The sequence below is a fragment of the Aulonocara stuartgranti genome (assembly GCF_965226115.1).
Source record: "Aulonocara stuartgranti genome assembly, chromosome: 18".
In the NCBI taxonomy this organism is placed as follows: Eukaryota; Metazoa; Chordata; class Actinopteri; order Cichliformes; family Cichlidae; genus Aulonocara; species Aulonocara stuartgranti.
In genome coordinates, this window is record NC_138954.1 from 28,549,382 (window position 1) to 28,569,904 (window position 20,523).

General features: G+C 43.9%; 1 protein-coding gene across 2 annotated transcripts; it reads right to left on the minus strand.

The window, feature by feature from the left end:
* Positions 1-969: 969 nt before the first annotated feature.
* chd8 (chromodomain helicase DNA binding protein 8) lies at positions 970-19,434 on the minus strand. 2 transcript variants are annotated; one of them, XM_082514539.1, is made up of 39 exons: positions 19,324-19,434; positions 17,209-18,293; positions 16,766-17,092; positions 15,293-15,406; positions 14,651-15,153; positions 14,432-14,543; positions 13,759-13,962; positions 13,540-13,608; positions 13,388-13,443; positions 13,133-13,250; positions 12,948-13,031; positions 12,690-12,827; positions 11,926-12,047; positions 11,556-11,799; positions 11,283-11,459; positions 10,879-11,022; positions 10,661-10,759; positions 10,350-10,509; positions 9,823-10,033; positions 9,474-9,669; positions 9,143-9,313; positions 8,723-9,013; positions 8,336-8,556; positions 8,034-8,236; positions 6,650-6,806; positions 6,478-6,567; positions 6,285-6,388; positions 6,050-6,173; positions 5,756-5,831; positions 5,391-5,659; positions 4,921-5,150; positions 4,133-4,807; positions 3,941-4,044; positions 3,637-3,858; positions 3,373-3,468; positions 3,160-3,273; positions 2,952-3,053; positions 2,752-2,856; positions 970-2,144 (listed from the first exon to the last, which is right to left on the minus strand). In XM_082514539.1, the coding sequence occupies exons 2-39, from the start codon at positions 18,190-18,192 to the stop codon at positions 1,764-1,766; spliced, it is 7,797 nt and encodes a 2,598-aa protein (XP_082370665.1). In that variant the 5' UTR covers positions 18,193-18,293; positions 19,324-19,434; the 3' UTR covers positions 970-1,763. The 2 variants fall into 2 exon arrangements, with proteins under 2 accessions (XP_082370665.1, XP_082370664.1); XM_082514538.1 differs by having other exon boundaries at positions 13,759-13,965.
* Positions 19,435-20,523: the final 1,089 nt, after the last annotated feature.

Genomic DNA, 20,523 nt, shown 5'->3' on the forward strand with positions numbered 1-20,523 from the left:
ACTGTGAGAAATCAAGGAAATATTACAGTTGTCTAAATAGACAGAAATTCACATTTAACCACTACATTTGTACTCAGCAACCTTCCTGTTTTATAGAAATATAACCAGTGAGTTGAGTTCCCTTGAGTTGTCCTTGTTGACAAAGACTCATTCAGACTGATGGCAACACGTTGGCAATCAGTCTGCATTTATCAAATCAAACAGTAATTATGTGCAATCCTTTAACAATCTGAGTGTGACAGTAGCCAGTGCAAGTCACACTGTGACCGTTTGCATAAACGTTGCAGCCGATCAGGCGACATGAGGCCTCGTTTGTAATGTTCCCAGAGTATTTTAATGTATTTTACAAAACATTACCGTATTGATACAATATTACGATACCACGCTGTATCGACTCTTTTCCCTTCCACCAGTGAATAGTATGTACGATCACGCTACGGGGACCAAAAAAAAAACCCCCCAACTTAACCATTAATCTCTCTTTCCACCACTATCAGCATTTACTGAATGCAATTATTCCCCTTTTAGCGAAGGATTTTAATGAACCAATTTTATCAAATCCGAGTTATTTCTCAGGCTTCCTGTCCCAACTTAAGGATTTCCTCACGCTGCTCTGTTATGTAAACCTTAATCGCAGCCCAATCCTCAGGAACACCTGTATCCTAAAAACACACTAAGCTCAAGTTGCACCAAATATAGTGTTTGCACATCCGTGTTACATCATTATTTTCACACATTTAGCCTCGAGACAGAGTAAACTTCACAATAAATACTACTTTAGTTTCCAATATAGCTTAATAACTGCATAACATATCTCGGTTCAGGGGAAACGGGAATAATTGGAGCTCTTATACATCATCGGCTGCTGTAATCAGGGCATGACTATTAAACAAGAGGACATTATGTGTACAGACAGCAAACTTCCTTATTGCTTCAGCTGAGTGGAAATCGCAATAACACACACAAACGTGCTTTCACTGTAGATTGCTGTTATTCATATCACAGATACAGTCAGGTCATAAAACAAGAATAGTAACTCAATGCCGTCATCTTTGCACCATAGTACACAATTGACCAGCTCTACATTGTACAATACACCCATCCTCCTATTACGTTTCAGTAACTAATAACGCCACTTTCCCCTCTCCCTCCCTCCCTCTCTACCCCTAACCCTCCCATAGAGTGAAAACACTAACAGTACATCCATAAACTGGATCCCCTTTAAAGTTCACAGACTCGTTTGGATAGAACGAGACCCAGGGGAGATTGTGGGATCTGGCTCTGCTCAGTACACGTCCAGTTTCATGTAGCGCTAGAGGACCAGCTTTGAGGTTCTTAGATAAGAAAAGTGTATCTGTACAGCAGGGGTCCCCTTTTGGTCACGGCTGGGAATGTGATGGGAATTCGTAGGTTTTAGAAGGAAGTAGAGGACAAGGACCAGTTGACAGGTAAGAAAGCTCAGCTTTTTGCCGTTTTATCAGAGGTTAGAGAGGAAGATTGAGGAGAATAAGGACCGGACACGATTGTGAGGGGGGGAAAAAAAACCCAAACAAACAAAAAATAAATTGAAGGGTGCAAATCTGCTCCTCACATGGAAAAAAAAAATCCTATGTAAAACAAATGAAAAGATGTAGCAACAAATAAACCCTGAAACAAATTCATCCATAATTTGATACATAATGATAAAAATAAATGATTAGGAATAACATGATTTGTTTTGGAAAAGGGGACTAAGTCAGATGTGTTTGGAGAGGAGGGTTCAGTCAATCCTCTGAGCTTGATGAGGAGTCAGAGTCTTTCTGTGCTATGATAACATCGTCCAATAGCGCTTCCTGATCCGAGCTGTCATAGTCCCCCTGTGAAAGGCTGTCTCCTCCTTCCATTTTAACATCAAAGTCTGGACTGGTGAGGAAGTGATGAGAGGACTCCAGGTCCTCCTCGTCCATCATGTAGGCTCCATCTGACACCAGAGTCTCCTCTTCAACTCCGTCCAGGTTGGGGTCTTCGGGGGTAGGCTCTGGAGTGTGGTGATGGTGGTGGTGGTGGTGGTGGTGATGGTGGTGATGATGACGGCGACGGCTTTTCTTCGGGATCTCCGAGTGCTCCGTTAGCAGTCGGTGGAACAGGGTCTCCGGCAGAAAGCCCTGTGAGAAAAAGCAAAGAATCAATATTATCTGAATTAATATGAATAATTCATCGAGTCGGCACAAAAATCAGAGTGAAAAATTATCTGATTCATTGAAATTTATCATACAACTGTTGTGAGAGGCAATTTACTGCCATCTGGGTCATCATCTGACGCCGTCATTTGTGCTTAATTATAGCATCAAGATCATTTTAAGCACAGCACCGCTGCGAGTGTGGTGCAAAAGCTTTGGCTTTGTCCTGAAGGTGGTCAGCAAAATCAAATGTGCATGCTTTAGCCTTAGACTGCTTTATTTCCGACAAGCTGTGCCTGTGATGCTAGTAGATGACTCGCACTCTCTGGTTTGCTCATTTGCAGTGCTCTTCATAGGTTACATTTGTTATTACTCTAACAAAATGACTGAATTCATCTTCATAAATTGGCACAATGAGCACAGAGCTTTCCACCTCCATTGGTGCCTCTTTGCAATTGCAGCGTCACAATTGCGCCCTACTTTGTTATGAATAATTAATAATGACGTCGACCCAATGAAGTATTAGAATTATCAATAAAGATGTAATCTAATCACAAGAGTCATGTAAAATTATAGCATCTTTAATACATACAGAATTCCGAACAGTTTCGGACCACTCCGGTGCTACAGCGTTGTCGGGATTCTCCTCCAGATATTCTCTCAGTTCTTGCAACATTGGACAGAAAGCAGCTCCAACCTACAGAGAAACATTTGCATGCTTGTTAGCGAGGGGCATCATAAAGCCTAAACGTAAACATCACCAGTCTACGCTTGTGTGCAACTGCGCCCCACCTTCTTCCCTGTCCTCATGTTGATGAGTTTGACCTTCTCATTGCCTGTGATGGCTTTATCTGCCCTCCTCCTTCTCTTCCTCTTGCTCCGGTTCACAAGAAGCTGAAGAAACAAGATATGATGAAGCATAGTCCCGTACCCGTTTCGCCACAAACTGTCACCAGGGTTTGTTTATGAACCAGGACATGAATAAGAGTCATGAATTTACCTCCAGCATGTCTCCCTCCACTTCATAATCTGGGTTTTCCTTCAGCCACGTGGGCGGGTCCCTGCGACGAGGCATCCGCTCCAACGGATCGTGGAGTCCATCCATGTCAGAAAACTAAAAAGAAAGGAAGAGATATGATGATAAGATTATGAAGTGATATCAAACACTGCTTGGTTTCTGTTGCAGAGGAACATGTAAACCTGACTCTTGTACCTCTTGGTCCTTGCGCTTCTTCCGGCCACTGGCTTCTCCTCCTGACCCATTGGGCATCAAGGCCTGCTTGGAGAATGTGAGCTTCAGGCCCTCCTCCTGGCAGAGTGAGAGGAGGTGGTTTGTATTTTTAAACACAGACTACACATCACAGTCAACAATATTTTAGCAACTTGCATTAACAGTCAACAGACTGCTTCAGGTAAGCTGAACAGAATTTGCCGGTGTATCCCTACAACAATTCTAATGTCTCAACCTTATTCTCACCTTGAGGAGTTTTACAGTAAATTCGCCATCTTCTCCATCTGCCCCTGGGACGGCAGGCATGATGGGGGGTTTACGCATCACCCGTGTGTAAGCCATCTCATCTCCCACCAGCTCCGAGTTCGGGTTGAGCTGAGCTTCAGACACGTAACGCCGGCCCGAGGGCCACTGACCGGTCAGCACGAGGGTGCACAAACTGTCCAGGCGGTTGATCAACACACGGTCCTGAAACAAAAATAATCCCATGAGTGAGTCTTTTACCGTGACAAAACCCCACACATGTATGGATTAAGCGGGCATAAATTACCTTGGGCCAGTCAACTCTGAGGGGATCAGGAGGAGGAATGCCATCCTGAGACGTAGTCATGGAGAGTAAACTATTATCTTCATCCACATCGCACACCTTCATTCCTGTATAGATTGAAAAGAGTAACTTAGCACACAGGTCATTTCTATCTCCCGCCCCACTCAGCATTTTTTCTTTTAACTACCAGCTCACCTCCTTCTACCTCCGCCTCACTCTCTCCACTATCATCGCTGCTACTCGATCGATCTGAGGACGACGAGCCCGAATCAGAGTCTGAATCCGAGTCAGACGCTCCCTCCCCCTTCCTTCCCCCTTCCGTTTTCTCTCCCCGCACCTTGCTCCTCTTGAAGCTCCAGCCCTGACCTCGCATTTTGCCGTCATGGTGACTCAAGGGCGTACTCTGCAATCCAGCGGCGATTTCACCTGCGAGCAACCCAATATTCTCATCGGTTCCCTCCTCTTTCACCCCAAGCATGTGCTCCTCAGTCTTGGGCTGGCTGAGTGTCATGATGGGTGGTGCCTGGGGTGGTGGAGGTGGAGGGGGAGGTGGAGGAGGTGGGGCCTGCTGGTTCTGGATGAACTCATCACGGGCCTGGCTGAAAGTGAACTGTGGGTCTGCGAAGATGGAGAGCTCAGTGCGGCTGACGCCGTGCAGTGATGCGCCCAGCATTAGCTGGCGATCGTGCTCTGGAATATTCCACCAAGCAGGGAGCTCGGAGGTGGATGGAGCCAGAGCGAGGCGTTCCTCCAGGCAGGGGTGGGGGAGGACTCGCTCACGAAGGCGACGCAGGAGGCTGATACGGTAAAGAGTACGGGAAGCGCGTTCTTCAGTGATGGGAGCCACAGTCTGGGTAACCTCTGCTGGATCTGAATATGGTGAGCGTGAAATATGTTAAATCATGTGGTAGATATGGTAGGACACTGACTACAACATATGGGGGGGGGAAGAAGAAGCCAAGCATCAATCAATTAGTAATTACCTTCACGGCCTGGACGCAGGTGGCACACCCTCCGGCACATGGCGACAAAGGAACGGAAGTATCGACTGAGGCTCTCATCGGTTTTTTTATCTAGACGGGCAAAAGTACGGAAACGGGTCCAGTCAAATTCTGGCTCTCCTCCTTCAGGAAGACCGGGCTCCTTTTTGATCTTCTCCACACCGAAAGTTGACACCACGCGGTAGAAATCACATTCTTCCCTACGTGTCCACCTGGAAGAAACAGAAGAGAAAGGGGTCAGAATGAGGACGGTATTTTGTATAACTGATTCTGAACTAAAATGGAAAATACTTAAATCTCTTTACGTGTTTATAATGTGACATGGTAACTCAGCATTTCACCTGTAAAAGGTAATATTTCCAAAATCTTAAGCAAGATTTACAAAATAGTGATTTGGTGGGATTAAAGCTTTTACTACTGTGTGTTGAGACAGTAATATAGCAGAAGTATACCTTTGCTGTCGCTCCTGCCGTGCAATCTCCTTCAGCTTGCTGGCCTGTTCGCACCGCCTGCGCCTGCGGTCACCCTTCGCTTCGGCTTCAATCTTCAGCTGCTCTTGTCTGTAGCTGCGCTGGTAAGCTGTGATCAACCGCCGCAGCCGTGCTGTGAGCGATGAGCTTGAGGGCCATTCGCAGACACCGCTATGGCTAGCTGAATTTTCTATGATCACTGGTGGAGGTGCCTTATCTTCCACAGAAATCTCCTCGTCCACATTCATGGACTGGAGGACAAAATAAAAATTTGTTAGTGCTATCATCCAAATCTATGACATTAGAACAGTGCTGCCACATCCAAATGTGATGGGTCTGATATGTACCTCCTCAAAAAGATCTTTGGTGTGTCTTGATGCAGGCTTAAATTCTGGGTCTTCTGAGTACTTATCATAGTCACCCCTGCATTTAAAAAAAACAACAAAAAAACAAAAAGATAGAAGGAAAAAGTAAACAATGCAATTATGCAGTAATCTAATTTAACTTAAACACAGACATTTGAAACTTTCAAAACTGACAGAAATGTGAAACTGTAAAAGCTCACAGTTAATTTGAAAATCTGCTACAAATCTATAAGCAAATAACTTCTAAAATCGGCCCAGTTTGCCAACGACACTCACTCGTCTCCCAGTTCAGCATCACCAGTGTGCTGCTCGGCATCAATGGCCTTGTCATCAGGCCGGCCGACTCTCTCCAGGAAGCAGAGGCAAGGATCAGCGCGCATGGTCGTGTACATCTCATAACCTAAGAGCAGGGAAAAGTCGAGGCTGTTAAACGCTAAATCTTTGACCATCAACACAGAGCAAGAACTGAGCCTGTCTTTAAACCACAATAAGATCCTCACACTGAACCCACCGTGCTTGAATACACCAGCCAGCAGTGAGCGGTCTGCGTCAGAGTCCCACCATCCTGCGGGCACCTCTTGCTGCTCCATCTCAGGCATCCAGATATCAACATCCCTGTGAAGAAAAAGAAAACAATGTATGATATATGACCAGGACTGGCTGCTGTTTGTGTGCGCACTTGTCTATATATATATATTAGATACCTGATATCAGCTCCTTTCAGGACAGAATCAGAATGTTCACCAATAACTTCCTGTTTCAGGTAGTATAGCATACGCACCCTCAGCAACACCCTGACATGGGAGAATAGAGGTTTATATCCATGGTGAATAATCTATACAAATATACATACACACAGCTGACTGGTTCACTAACTTGTTGCACTGATGCTTGAGGTGCTTGCGGTAGCTGTCGTCAAGCAGCAGGGTATCAGGGTTGTACTTGCGGATCCACTCCACCTTCTGTACATCAAATGTACTCTGGGCTTTTACCCTCTTGCCCTTTCTGCCTCTAGGGACAGGAATAGAAAGGCCTAGACACACAAAAAAAGAATAAATACTGCTATTCAGCTTTTACACAGATTAACAGATTTGCTCTTTAACAAGCTAGGAACCACAGTTAGGTCCATAAATATTTTATACAGAGAACTTTGTTCTAAATTTGGTTCTGTTCATTACAACAATGATGAAACGACTCAGATTCAGGTGAAGTGCTTCTGAGTTGTAGTTTAGCTTTAATTCAGTGAACAAAAAGATTGCATAAAAATGTGAGGAGCTAAAGCATTTTTTTAATAACACAATCCCTTCATTTCAGTAAAAAGTAATGGGCAAATTAAATAATTGCAAATAAAATGTTCATTTCTAATAATTGGTTGAAACGCTTTGTTGGCAATGACAGCCTGAAGTCCTGAACTCATGGACATGACCAGATGCTGGGTTTCCTCTTTTTTTAATACTCCACCAGGCCTTTACTGAAGCAGCTTTCAGTTGCTGTTTGTTTGCTTTCTGTCTCAAGTTTAGTCTTCAGCAAGTGAAATGCATGTTCAATTGGGTTGAGGCCAGGTGAGTGACTTGTACATTCGAGAATATTCCACTTCTTTGCTTAAATAAACTCCTGGGGTACTTTGGCTGTATGTTTTGGGTAATTGCCCACTTATATTATAAAGTACCACACAATTAATTTGACAGCATTTAGCTGGATTTGAGCGGACAGTAAGTCTTTGAACACCTCAGAATTCATTCAGCTACACCAGCGCCTTCTTTCTCTCTCAGGATGTACTAAACTGTAGAATCTTCCATTTGTAATATTGTATCAACGTCTCTGATGTTTTTTTTTCCCCAGCAGCTTTAGGATAGTTCATTTCTCCTGCACGGAGAGCTTCTTTGACTTCATGTTGTCTGTTCACAGCAAAATCTTCCAAATGCAAGCGCCACGCCTCAAATCAACTCCAGGCCTTTTATTGATAATGATTTAATGAAGGAGTTGCCCAAACCTGCTCATGAAACAGTCTTTGAGTCGATTGTCCAATGACTTTTTGTCCCTTTAAAAAGAGGGCGCATGTTAAGGAGCTAAACTCCTAAACCCTTGTGGATATCCTCAAATGAAAGTTGAGTCTACACATTATGTCTATTATATACTATAACTGGAATATGTTTCAATAAATGGGTAAAAAACAAAAACAAAACCTGTGTCAGTGGTCAAATATATATGCACCTAACTGTATGAGGGATAAATGGGAATGCTAAGTGCAGCTCCATACCCGAGTGGTTGAGTAGCGTTTGTGGTTCACGCCCATTCTCTGGCGGCGTGATGAGCTCCCAGATGAAACTCTTGATGTTCTCGTCTCCACGATAGTGAAGCAGACAGAAGACCAGAATAACGCGACAGATCGTCTCCACATCACGCTCGCTCAGACGCCGCTTACACCTGGCATGGGATAAGATGTCCCTCCAGCGACCCCAACTAAAAAAGACGAACACAGGTAAAAGAGTGAAAATAAAGGACAAAACCCCATTAAAAAGAAAAAAATATATATTTATACAGGAAATGCACTCTTCGCACCCATAGACGAGAAGGTGTTTCTCCACCCGGAAACAGTCAGTGCGGCCGTAACCACCTCCGCTGTGGCGGTCAGACCGCCGAGAAGCACGCGAGTGTCTGGAATTGGACGGTGGGTACTCTTCATCACTGTCTAGATCGGACAGGTCTCCACCTTCACCTCGTAGACTGGAGAACTGACGGGTCTGCTTACGAACTCTTGGAGTGTCGATCACAAGAGTGTTCTGTGAAGAGAAACACGTTATATTAAGATGAACACAATAAACAACTCAAACTTGGTGTATGAGAGGATAGGTGCTTTTAAATAAATCTAATACAAGTTGACACCATTTAGCTCTACAATTCTCATATGAATTTCTTTACCAAAAAAATAAAACAGCATAGCTTTACCTTCCTATTGATTGTGTCCATGTCTATGTCTGCTTTCTTGGCCCACTTCTGCCAGAACTCAGGGTCATCGAGGGCGATGTCAGTACGGTTCTCAGAGGCCACAAAGCTGGCTTTGGAGAAAGTGGAACCTTTTCCCTCGCTCTCAATGGTGATGGTAGTGGCTCTTCGCTGAAGGATCTGGTCAATATCTTCCTCACAGAACCGACTACCCTCGTCGTTCTCATCCATGATGGCAGCATAAGCCCCCTTCCTAAGCAGATCTTCTATCTCCTTCTTGGAGAACTGCTGGATCTGTCGAAAGGCATCGAATTTACAAATTACCCAGACTGGATTTCAAAAGGCTAGTTTTGAAACAAACAAAAATATACTACAACTGATCAATAATGTGGCACGGCAGTCTGAGTCTGTGACTTTTCTTACCCCATTGACGTTGCTGTCTTTGTTGCCACTCATGCTTTGCAGGACTGCACGGTCTAGGCCTAGCTTCAGACTTGCTTTATCAAGCATCTCCCGCTCATAGGAATTTCTAGTGATGAGTCGGTAGACCTTGACAGCCTTTGACTGGCCAATACGATGACATCGGGCTTGGGCCTAAAATAGCCATTTAAAAAACAAATTAAAAAAACAACACAAACAAAGGGGTCAAGAGAGCAGAACTTGCACAAAATGAGGAGAAAGTACAAAGTTTGAACCAAATATTTTAAGATTGTTTGATCTTTTGGTTATATTCATGCCACTTTATGTCTTGTACCTGCAGGTCATTTTGAGGGTTCCAGTCAGAGTCAAATATAACACAAGTGTCAGCAGCAGTTAGGTTAATACCCAAGCCACCAGCGCGGGTACACAGCAGGAAGACAAAGCGGTCTGAGTCAGGTTTGCTGAAACGATCGATGGCAGCCTGTCGCAAGTTCCCACGCACTCTACCATCAATTCGCTCATAAAGGTATCTGTAAAAGCAAGTTACATTAACCTACCACACAGCATTCTGCAAGCACTAACAAATATTTCAAAAAGATTTTTAATGATCGCTGACTTAGCATCATTTGACATTTATTTATCATTTTAGAAAAACTGCAACATATACACTGCGGTCATCATACCTCTTGTTGATGAGGTAGTCCTCCAGAATGTCTAAGCAGCGCACCATCTGGGAGAAGATGAGCACTTTGTGGCCACCAGCCTTGAGGCGAGGCAGCAGCTTGTCCAGTAGCACCAGCTTTCCAGCCGACCGAATCAGAGCCTGCAAATGGAAGTCAGGGGCCAGGGGGTCATACACCTCCCGCAACTCTGCTACGATCTTCTCCTCCGCACCTGAACATAACAACGAGAACATATTGGTTTTAAATAAATATGATACCTGCTGGCAAAACCTGCAGTGCTGCCGCTGTATTTTAGAAACATCACATGTTAATAACATCTGCCAAATATCAAATGATTATATGAACTACATGGCACAGTTTAGGTCTGTGAGCCTGAGTGTACCAAAGGTACAAAGAGCTAAAAAAAAAACTTCGACCTAATGTTGTTTACCAAAGCCAGAGGGTGAACTCTGATAAATAAGCTGTCTCCACTAGAGGGGAAAAAAAAAACAAAAAAAACAAAAAACTCGTTAAGAGTCATGTAATACCATTGATGAGGTAGGGGTGGTTGCAGCACTTGCGGAGCTCCATCATAGTGTTGAGCAGGTTGGGGACATTGCTGTTACTGCTTGCTCCTAAACTGAGGAAACTGAAGTTTCTCTCCAGAATGGCCCGGTAGTACTTCTTCTGGATATCTGTCAGCTCAACCTGAGAGGAAACAATTGCACGTTATGTTTTTTCTCCCTTTAAGCTCACCAGTGATGTTATGGCAATCATCAATTGAGATCCTTGGTTTTTTTTTCTTTCTTTTTTTTGGTGAAAAGAAAAGGTCTTGCATTAAGATTTTATTCCATCTAACCTCGATGATGGTCTCCTGTTTGGGTGCCAAGTTCTTCTCTACATCCTCCTTGAGCCTTCGAAGCATCATGGGTTTCAAGATTGCTTGTAGCTTCTGAACCTAAAGGACCAAAACAAATAATCAGCTCAATAGCGGGCAAGGGAGCCGATGCGTATATGTAACGACGACAAACAGAATAAGGTTATCGATGCTAACGCCAATATTTAGGCATGTCGCACCTGTTCCTCTGTTTTCAAGTCTCCAAAGTCTCTGAGAAATTCAGTTTCAGAGGGGAACTGGGCAGGCTCCAGGAAATGAAGCAGACTAAAGAGCTCCTCCACAGTGTTCTGGAGGGGAGTGCCAGTCAACAACACTTTGTGTTCCTGAAAGAACCACAAGACACAAATTGTGAGATGGAAGAAAAAAGAAGGGCGAGTGTAAAACCGTGTGGTGATAAATCAGGGACGATGCAGAAGGAACAAGATCCCAAAAAAACGGATTAGCTGAAGTCTGAAAGTTTTTTAAAACCATTTGGGGTGCACTTCTGTGTAAATGAAAACAATTTTAATTCAATTAAAACTGTGCTGGACACCATTATGTCAGTATTCCTGTTATTCAGCAACATTAGCTGTGGTCCACTCACCAGGTCCAGCATCTTTAAGCTATCCAAAAGCTTGCAATTACGATTTTTGAGACGGTGAGCCTCGTCAATGATGACGCAACGCCAGGCGATCTCCCTCAACTCGGGGCAGTCAGATAGCACCATCTCAAAGGTTGTGATGAGAGCATCGAACTTGTACGCACCCGGGATTAAATGCTCCTGCACACAAAATCATGATTTTCATTATACATGTGATGAACACATTACAAAAAACACACAAAACAAATCGCTGGCGATCATAACCAATAACTTTACCTTCTCATCTTTGCAGTACATCTCATACTGCTGTATCATCTGTCGGCTGGCCAGGCTGCCGTGATAGACGATGGCATTCATGTTGGTCCACGTAGAGAACTCCCGCTCCCAGTTGGTGATGGTGGAGAGGGGAGCAATGACCAGAAAGGGGCCCTGGACACCAGCAGCATAAACCTCAGATAGGAGTGCAATAGACTGGATGGTCTTCCCCAGACCCATCTCATCTGCCAGGATACAGTTCTGCCTAAAATAAAGAAACATCATTTGAGTGCAAAGTGCGGTGGTATGTTCACACTGTCTGAAACTAGTTTGAAGGTTAAAATATGTTTCTGACCATGGTGTTAAGCAAGAGAGTGTGTGGGATAAATACCTGTTGTACCAGTTAAAGAGCAGCCAGTTGACTCCTTCCAGCTGGTACTCTCTGAGTGTGTTACCATTCTTGTACTCTCTGGTCTCCTCCAACTTTTTCCAAGAACTAGCAGGAGGCCGTGCCTAAATAGAAGAGAAAAAATAGATGAAAAACTCACAAGAAACATCGTTGTTCCCTTACGTAAGTTCTCATTTTTTCCATTAAGCCAAGTTTTGAAGGAAGGAAGGAGACAAAAGTAAAAAAAAGAAAGAAAGAAAGAAACTCAAAGAAGCATTTCTGCATCTTGATGCAGAGCAGATTAGTCCTGTTGGAACAACTGGGGATTTTCTAAAGTTTGGTTCACAGTGAATGGTAACCTGCACTGAACATGTTTGATTTGTGCACTGGGGGTTGTGTCAGTTTGATTCTGTTACACACAAAGTGTCTCTCTAAACTGTTTACGTTAAACATTTAACAGAGAAACACAGGGACAAACTTAAAGTTACAGCTTCCTCCCACCATTGTTTAATTTAACTGTAGTTTGGGATTCTAAAACACGGATGCTGGATACACATCTTCATCCAAGCCAGCGTCTTCACAATCACGTGCTCTTCCAAATTTACAGTCACCAATAGTATTTCTGGACTTATGGCCTGACAATTTCACATCAGTGGCTTTGGTCATCACTGTAATGTTGTGTTGAAAAGAATACAGGGTTGTACTATCAGACGTCACAACATAAATACACACAGATACATTACTATATCTTTTACATGACTGCTCACCGCTCTCTTAAGGCGAGGTTGTCTGTTTTGGATCTTGCTGAATTCTTCAACCTTGCCTTCGTCCACATCCTCCTTCAGCTCCCAAGTAGCATCTTCATATGGCAGAGAGCACCACTTCACCAAGTAGTAGATAACAGGCTGACAGGACGAGAGAGAATGGGAATTAACACAAGCAATTTGCAATTTTGCAAAGGGAGGTCAAAAGAACCATGTCCAAAATTAGGCCACATAGCCAAAGGTTAATGCCTCATCTCTCACCTCGCCGTTGTCCTTGTCCACACTGTGGGACACATCCAGGATCCTGTCCACCTCCACGTAGTCTGGATTAAAAGGCTCCTCGTCCTAAAGAAAACAATAGCATTAGCCACAGACAGCATAAGGATAAGTGCATCTAACTGAGATACACCCAAGCTGACAGGTTTCAGCGTGTGCTTCCCGCTCACCTCCTGGAACAAGTGCCTCATCTGAGCTTGCTTGGTCTTGAACCTCTTAATCTTTTGATGGATCCTCTTGTCTTTCTCCAGCTGCTCCAAAGTGGCCCACTCGCAGTGCAAGTATGAACTGAAAACAAGAGTGTGCAGTTGTACTCATTTTTACTCACTCACCCATCCCCTCAAACAATAAAAAAAAAAAAAAAAAAAAAAAAAAAGGTGTCACGTGCCAGAGTCAAAGATGCTCAGAGAGACACTGCAACTTACTAGTTTTTGTATTTCACAAAGAATTCTTCTATATTTGTATACTGGCCTGGAAACACCTTAAAAACAAAAGAGCAAATTTGAAGCCATTACGCCCGCAACAACTTAAACTATATTAAGTAATTTAGTAATTATAATTAATTAAGTGAACGTACTTCCTTCTTGGTTAATCTCATGGAGAGAATTTTGTCTACAATGGCAGCATCTTCTTCACTTGGGTTTTCCTGTAAAATAAACACGTGTCAAAAACTCACACTACAAACATCACAAATAGCCACACATAAATGTGAATAAAAACAAACACCCCAAAATACACACAACCAGCATCCGTCTCATCGTGACAATAAGAAGAAATGATATTGTTCCACACTCACCACAAAGAACTGCATACTGGGCAATCCATCACCATCCAGCTCCACTTCCTGTTTGAGCTGCACTGGTGCCCCACTGCTGATGGAAGCCACAGCTGCCGCGGTTGTAGTAACATCTACGTCTTCCTGCTCGTCCTCATCATCCGTTATCTTGATATCTAGATCCTCAGTGTACTTCTTTCTCTTCACCACACGATTGGAGCGTCTCTTCTGAGGAGAGAGGGGCGCAATTTAAACGTGTGTATTCTGTGCAGCAGGAGCTGAGTGTTATTAGACAGTTTTTATTTAGAATTCATTATATTTCTGTGGTATCTTGACTTATATGCCCCCTTTTTCCAAATCGGTTCATAACTGGGACGTCCCAGCACATAACTGGATGTGTGTCAACCACCTGAGACAGGAAGGGAGGCTACTCATCTGCAACTACCAGGTGGTTTTATTAGGACAAGTCTTTACTGTGGAAGTACTCCACATACTCTTAATCTTCTGTTTATTTTATGTCGCAATTATTATCACAAAGACATCAAATCAGGGCAATGTACTGTCAACAATTGCTACCAACAAACAGTACGATTATGAAGTGTTCACAGTGGGGCAAAAAAAGAAAAGAAAGGATGGCTCAACACTATTTGTTGCGTCTACTTGTATGATTTTATGAGCATGCATGTGCTTGTACCGTAATCATGTCATCCTCCAGCGCAGCAGGTGACGCAGGACTCAACTCCCCGTCAGAGTGGTCTGAGGACGCGTTTCTCTTTCTTTTCTTTGCTCCAACTAGAGTGATAGTACTGTAGAGGGGGGGGGGGGGGGGTTAAATATGGTTTTCTTCAAAGCTGCATTTCTAAATGTACAGAAATAAGCTGTGCATTTAAATGAGACATCTTCATTTGCTTACTTCGCCTTAGCTTTGCTTTTGCTCTTGTTCGCAGCACTGGGTATTACTGTGCCTCCTGCCACTATAGTTGTTCCTCCTGGTGCCTTGACTTTTCCCTTTTTGTCAGGCCCTCCTGCGGTTTTGGGTGCCGTTCCTCCAGATACAGGGCTTTTCTTCTTACTTCCTCCACCGCTGGTTTTCTTCTTAGCACTAGACACCACCGTCACGGTACCCCCCATTTCTGGGGAAGACTGCGTAGCTGGAAGCTCATCCTGGTTAAGGACTCTGGGTAGGTTCTTCTCACCACGAGCTTTGGCCCGAGCTATAGCCTCAGCCACTATACGGTTAGCTTTCTCTTGCTTGCAGAGAATCTCCACTCGCCGCACAGAGGCAGGCTCTCCGGGCGCCTTGGTAATGCGGATGGCCTGGGATGGAGTGGTAGTTGTAGAAGACGGTCCTGCTGCTGAAGTGTTGATGACCTTCACAACAGAGACGGTGCCGCCAGCCGACGAGGCTGCGCTTGTCTGAGTTAAAGAGAAGGTTAAAAATACATAACATTTTTACAAAATTACAATACATTCTTCCCTGTAATTTCTCTCAGTTCACATTAAAAGCCCCACTCTAATGTAGAGAATAAATAAAATCTGCAGATTAGAGGTCTACCTGTGGCTGCAGAAGCATTTTGAGTGGTACTGCCACTCGCTGCCCTCCTTGGCCTTGGGATATTTGCAACACCTGAGGGCTGCCGGTATTCCCAGCTCCTGAAACCAGCTGGTACTGCACACATGAAAGAGACACATCAAGTTACAGATTGATCAGATTGATAAAAAAAAAAAAGAAAAAAGTATTAGTTTAAAAAACAAAAAAAAAAAAAAAAACCCATAACAAGCCTTGTCTGAGGGACTTCCTAAAAATTAACAAGAATTTTTTTTTTTTTTTTAAATGCAAGTTTCCGAGAATAAGTTGTATTAACAAGTTTTTAAAACTGGATGGCATACGACTTGTAAAAGCAGCCTGTAGCACATGGATGAGACTTCCTTCTGACTCCAAAATTTGCTTTAAACTAGGTGGTGTTCCCACCCATACTGACTTTGAGTGGGCTACATCATAAATACACGCACACACGCCTGAAAAATAAAAATGAATAAACAATGTCTTTATGTTATCAGTTTACTAGTAGACAGTTTGCACTGTCTTATTGTGAAAGTTCAAATGCTTGAAATAAACTAGCATGAGTCCTTCCTGTTTCATGGTTTGCCTGTTGGGTTGCTACTGTAGTTATCTTTCACACTGCGCCCCCCCCACACACACACACAGCAAAGGTATTTCAAAATTTTGTTGTCATGTTGCTTTAAACTGGTTTTAAAAAAACCAAACATAAAAACCCCACAATGACCATGTAAAATTGTTATTAACTTGACAGAAAGACGAACACATTGATTAGACACACATGTGTCTAATCTGATTATTTGGAGTAATAATAAACTTAACATTCCTATTAAAAGACCTAAATTTGCTGGTTTTTCAACCTGAAGCCATTAAATATCACGTAACAAAGACACGGAGAGAATGTCAATATATTTAAAATGCACCGTCCTTTATCTCCAAGCTTGCCAGTCCCTCCACATCACATACCACAAAGTGCGTTTCAAAACAATCAATGCTCTTCAGCTGATCAGAGAAACTACCTCTGAATACTAACTGATACCGGTCAGTGGAGCCAAGATGGTGATTAAGCTGGTCTGATCTGTCCTGGCTAAAAGACGTTGTCAAAGCCAAGGTGTTTTGCCATGTCACCTCATATTACATTTGTACATCTGAAGCACTGTGTACTCTGGTACACATGTTGAACTAAAATATTAGTTACACAGTGACACCTTTGAGGAGGAGCAAACTTTCACAGATTTCAGAACTATAGTACTTGCGAATGGTGGAAATTAAAAGCAGACCGGTATTCAAGATGATTGACAAGGGAACAACAACAACAAGACTTTCAAGGCCCCACTTACTTGAAACAACAGAAATTAAGAGCAATTTGAATGATTTTGACAAAAACATGCCATCAAAACTCAATGTAACTTATTAACACTGTTAAACAAGCCGAGACCTCCAACTCCTACAGCACTCGTTTCTCACCTTTACACCACCTTGCTGATTGGGCTGTTGTTGCACCTGTAGCTGAATTGTGAGAACTTTGGGCTGCCCTCCAGCCTGGCCTGCTGCTCGTGCCTGGGTCAGGGCTGCTAGCTGGCTCCCCTGGAGCACCAGTTTCCCCCCGGGGAGCTGCCCCAGAACCAGTTTAGTTGGGGCCTGGGTCTGCTGAGGTTGGCCTCCTTGTGCTGTCTGAACCTGCTGGACTTGGGTGACCTGCTGTTGGGCTGCAAGAGCTTGACCTGCTTGAGTTGCAGAGCCAGCCTGGGATGGCTGCTGAAGAACCAAGGTGATGCGTTTTGCTTCTCCACCCTAGAATGAGAAATGCAGAAGGACATTTATAACTGAACTAATTAAAAAACATGAAATCAGCAGTTATCCTGATGGTATAACAAATGTCACCTGCTGACACTTTGTGGTCTGCTTACCTGCGTCTGGGCCTGCATAGCTGGCTGGAGCTGCACTTGGCCCTGTGCCTGGACCTGGATCTGAGCAGCTTGGTTTTGGAGCTGCACTTGGCCCTGTGCCTGAACCTGGATCTGGGCAGCCTGGGTTTGAGTTATCTGTGCTGTTGCTGGAATCTGCACTTGAACTGACTGGCCTTGTGTCTGCTGCACCTGCTGGGGCATGGACGTGAGCAACACCTGTTTCACTGGTCCATTAGGAGACTGCAGCAGCCTCTGCACTCCTGCACCACCCACCTTCACTTGTGTTTGTCCTGGGCCTGCCTGATTCAATACTGTTCCACCCTGCAGGATGGACATGCCAGGTTTGAGTGGTGTGCCAGACACTACACGGATGACCTTTCCACCAGTCTGACCCGTGGCTCCTGATAAAGTCTGTAGCACCTGTGCTTGACCCTGGGGACCTTTGAGAATGACGATTTTGCCACCAGCCTGTTGTGTAATGGCAGCTAACTGCTGGGGAGTAAGCTGGTGGGTTATCTGTGTGAGCTGCTGGGTGGTGGCGGTGGTTGTAGCTGGAGAGCTAGAAACAGTCAGAGGCGAGCTCAACAGGACAGTGCTACTGGTGGCCCCACTGGCATTGCTGGCGATTGGTATGGTGGTCTGGGCCTGTATCTGATTCACAGTATCAGTAGGGGCAGGGGTCACATGAGGCGCTACAGCTATGGAAATGGTCTGAGGAGTTGCCACTTGCACTGGCTGCTGTGTGGGGACTTGAACAGGGGCTGGATCCGGAACGGCTGGAGCTTCTACAGGAATACAGAGGCTCGTGTTAGACGCGAGCTCAGGAGCAGGCTCAGACTCTGGTGTTGGATCCACCTGGCCCAGAGCAAGCTTGAACGCTTCCTCAACCGGGTCCGAGGAACCCTGAGAAAAGGAGTCGTCCTGTAGGGCATCCAAGTTAAACAGGGGTGTGTCCTCAAAGAGGTCCATAATGGGATCTGCCATCTTGCCCACTCCACACAGGGAGATGGGCACAATGTTAAAAAGACTCCGAGATGGAAGCTAAATAGTTGTTGTCCAGTTCTTCTCAATTTTTAGATAATCAGCTGTGAAGGGAAAGGAAACAACAGTTAGACACAATTTTCTTACTGACTTTCTTCAAAGAAATGCTGCACTATCACAGCATAACGTCGCTCAGACCCGTACATCAAACTGTGACGTGACAGCTCTAATGGTTAGTACAAGAGTGCTTAAGTTAAGGAAGGGAGAAGCAGAGAAAGGTAATCATTGTAGTTTTGATTATGGTTTTCTGGTGGCTATGAAGATCATAATCAGTGGAAATGTCTTAAGGGTTAAAAGGACATGAAGTTTACTAAAACAAGGATCACTTTATGTAAACACGCTTTTATTTATCTTAGTGGCTGTGGTGGAAATTATCCGGTTAATACAGTTAATGGGCCGCATAAAAAATAAAATAATGCTAGAAGGATGTAGCAGCTTGTAAACTAGAGACGAAACATTAAAAGTATAGTTTTTGAATTCATCCTCCAACTTGTGGCCACACCGTCCAGAAACGCTTTCAAAGTGAAATTAAAAGCTTTGAAAACACACAAAAACAGTGCTCGTCGGCTAAAGTGTTAACATATAAAGAGAAAGTACGCGGATAACATTTAGTGAATGAGAATAACGAGCAGTGAAGTCATACGATTAGGTGAGTGATGCTGGAAAGACGGGATGCTTTCCTCTCAGGTCGTATTGCAGTCTTTCTCTCAAAACCGTCGGCTAGCATTAGCTTCTACCGCTACAAAAATGTGCCTGTTACAAAGGCGTGTGTGGCACCGTAAACACATTTAGACTCAAAAACACGATGAACTGTGTCCTCTTCGCCGTCAGTTCGCTTTCCAGTCATTTACTATCAACCATTCAGTCCACCGGACTCCTTCGATATCGTCAACAAACCGGACCAAACCAAAGCAACGTGCCACAATAACCATTGCCCGTCAACGTTCAGACACAGGTTAGGCCGCATTGCTGTTTCGGCTGGCCTGCGTCTATTTTCGGCAAAAATACGTGAAAATAACCATCATATCTACTGCCCCAACTCTCACAGTAATAATTTCAGGGTGCTAAATTTACCTTTGCGTCGACACACATGGCTTTCTGAGTCTCACAACACTGTACGATTACAGGAAACGGCCAGGAGAGAGCAGGAACTAACATTCTTGCCAGAGAAAGCTCAGAAAGCTTGCCCCTCTGGTGCCGTGAAACGATCATTGGTTAGCCTCCTCCCAAGCCGGCAGCATACGGCAATTTCATTGGCTCGACTAGCTGTCCATCAGACGTACTGCCGCTACCGGGCGGGATGAGAGTCATAGTTTGGTTGAAGTAACACTAAATGCGGCCTAGTTGGGATCGTTTGGCTCGGTGATCTTCAACATTGCTGTCTCGCTGTTGTAGATGGTCGAAATAGGAAGCGCAGCAGTTTTAGAGCTGGCTGGAAAAAAATAGATATTGTTTTAATAAACTGAAGTGTTCATGGACTGCACGGCCAAAAGACCTGTTTCTGAATGGCACACCATCAATTTTTTCAGCGGTTTATTACACTGGCCATAGCCCAGAAATCAGCCTACATCATTAAATGAATGAAGACCTGTTGTCATATCGGTCTATTAGTTTCTAGATGTATATAACCAGACGACGAGGGCGTATTATATATTTCCCAAGGTTACTGGTACACCTGGAACATTAATATTAGCTTCCTCTGGGTATTAATGTAATGGTCTGGCGCTTTCATATGCGATTCAGTTTTTTAATTAGGCTTTGGTGCCCTCTAGTGGCCTAATATTAAAATATAATTACTAGCTTTCAGTCTGTTATGTATGCAGTTTTCAGGGCACTGGGACAGAAAAGGGCTCTTATTGCCCCAGATTCATTTTTTCGTTTTCTTTTTTCTTTTGGTCAGTTTCCTTAATCACAAATTAATTAGACCATATAAGTGTAAACTAATCTTAAATAATCTCATACTTAGATTTCTACATAGGGCCCTCTGAGGTCAGATCACAGGAATGCCACACCCTGTCAGATACAATTGTATTTGAGTGGAGCAAATCTTGAAGTAAATAAACTGCCAATGGCTTTGAAGTTTGTTGTATTTACAGGTCCTTGTGGGGCTCGGGGCAAAACGGAGGTTACTCACTCTACGTGGCTGAAGAGTGAACCAATCAGTACAGTGGCACTTAGGTGTAAAGTATAAAAAAGAAAAACATTTTAACATTTGTGCGAACACTGCAAGATTTCATTGTGTTTTCTGAGATTTATTTAGAAAGGCCATCATTT

Excerpts from the sequence above, each read along its gene's own strand:
- chd8 (XM_082514538.1), bottom strand. The coding sequence starts at position 18,192 with ATGGCAGATCCCATTATGGACCTCTTTGAGGACACACCCCTGTTTAAC. Across the intron at positions 6,389-6,477 it reads CTGAAAGGAGCTGATATCAG|GGATGTTGATATCTGGATGC; the intron begins GTATCTAATATA and ends TTTTCTTCACAG. Across the intron at positions 3,859-3,940 it reads TCAGAGTTGACTGGCCCAAG|GACCGTGTGTTGATCAACCG; the intron begins GTAATTTATGCC and ends TTTTTGTTTCAG.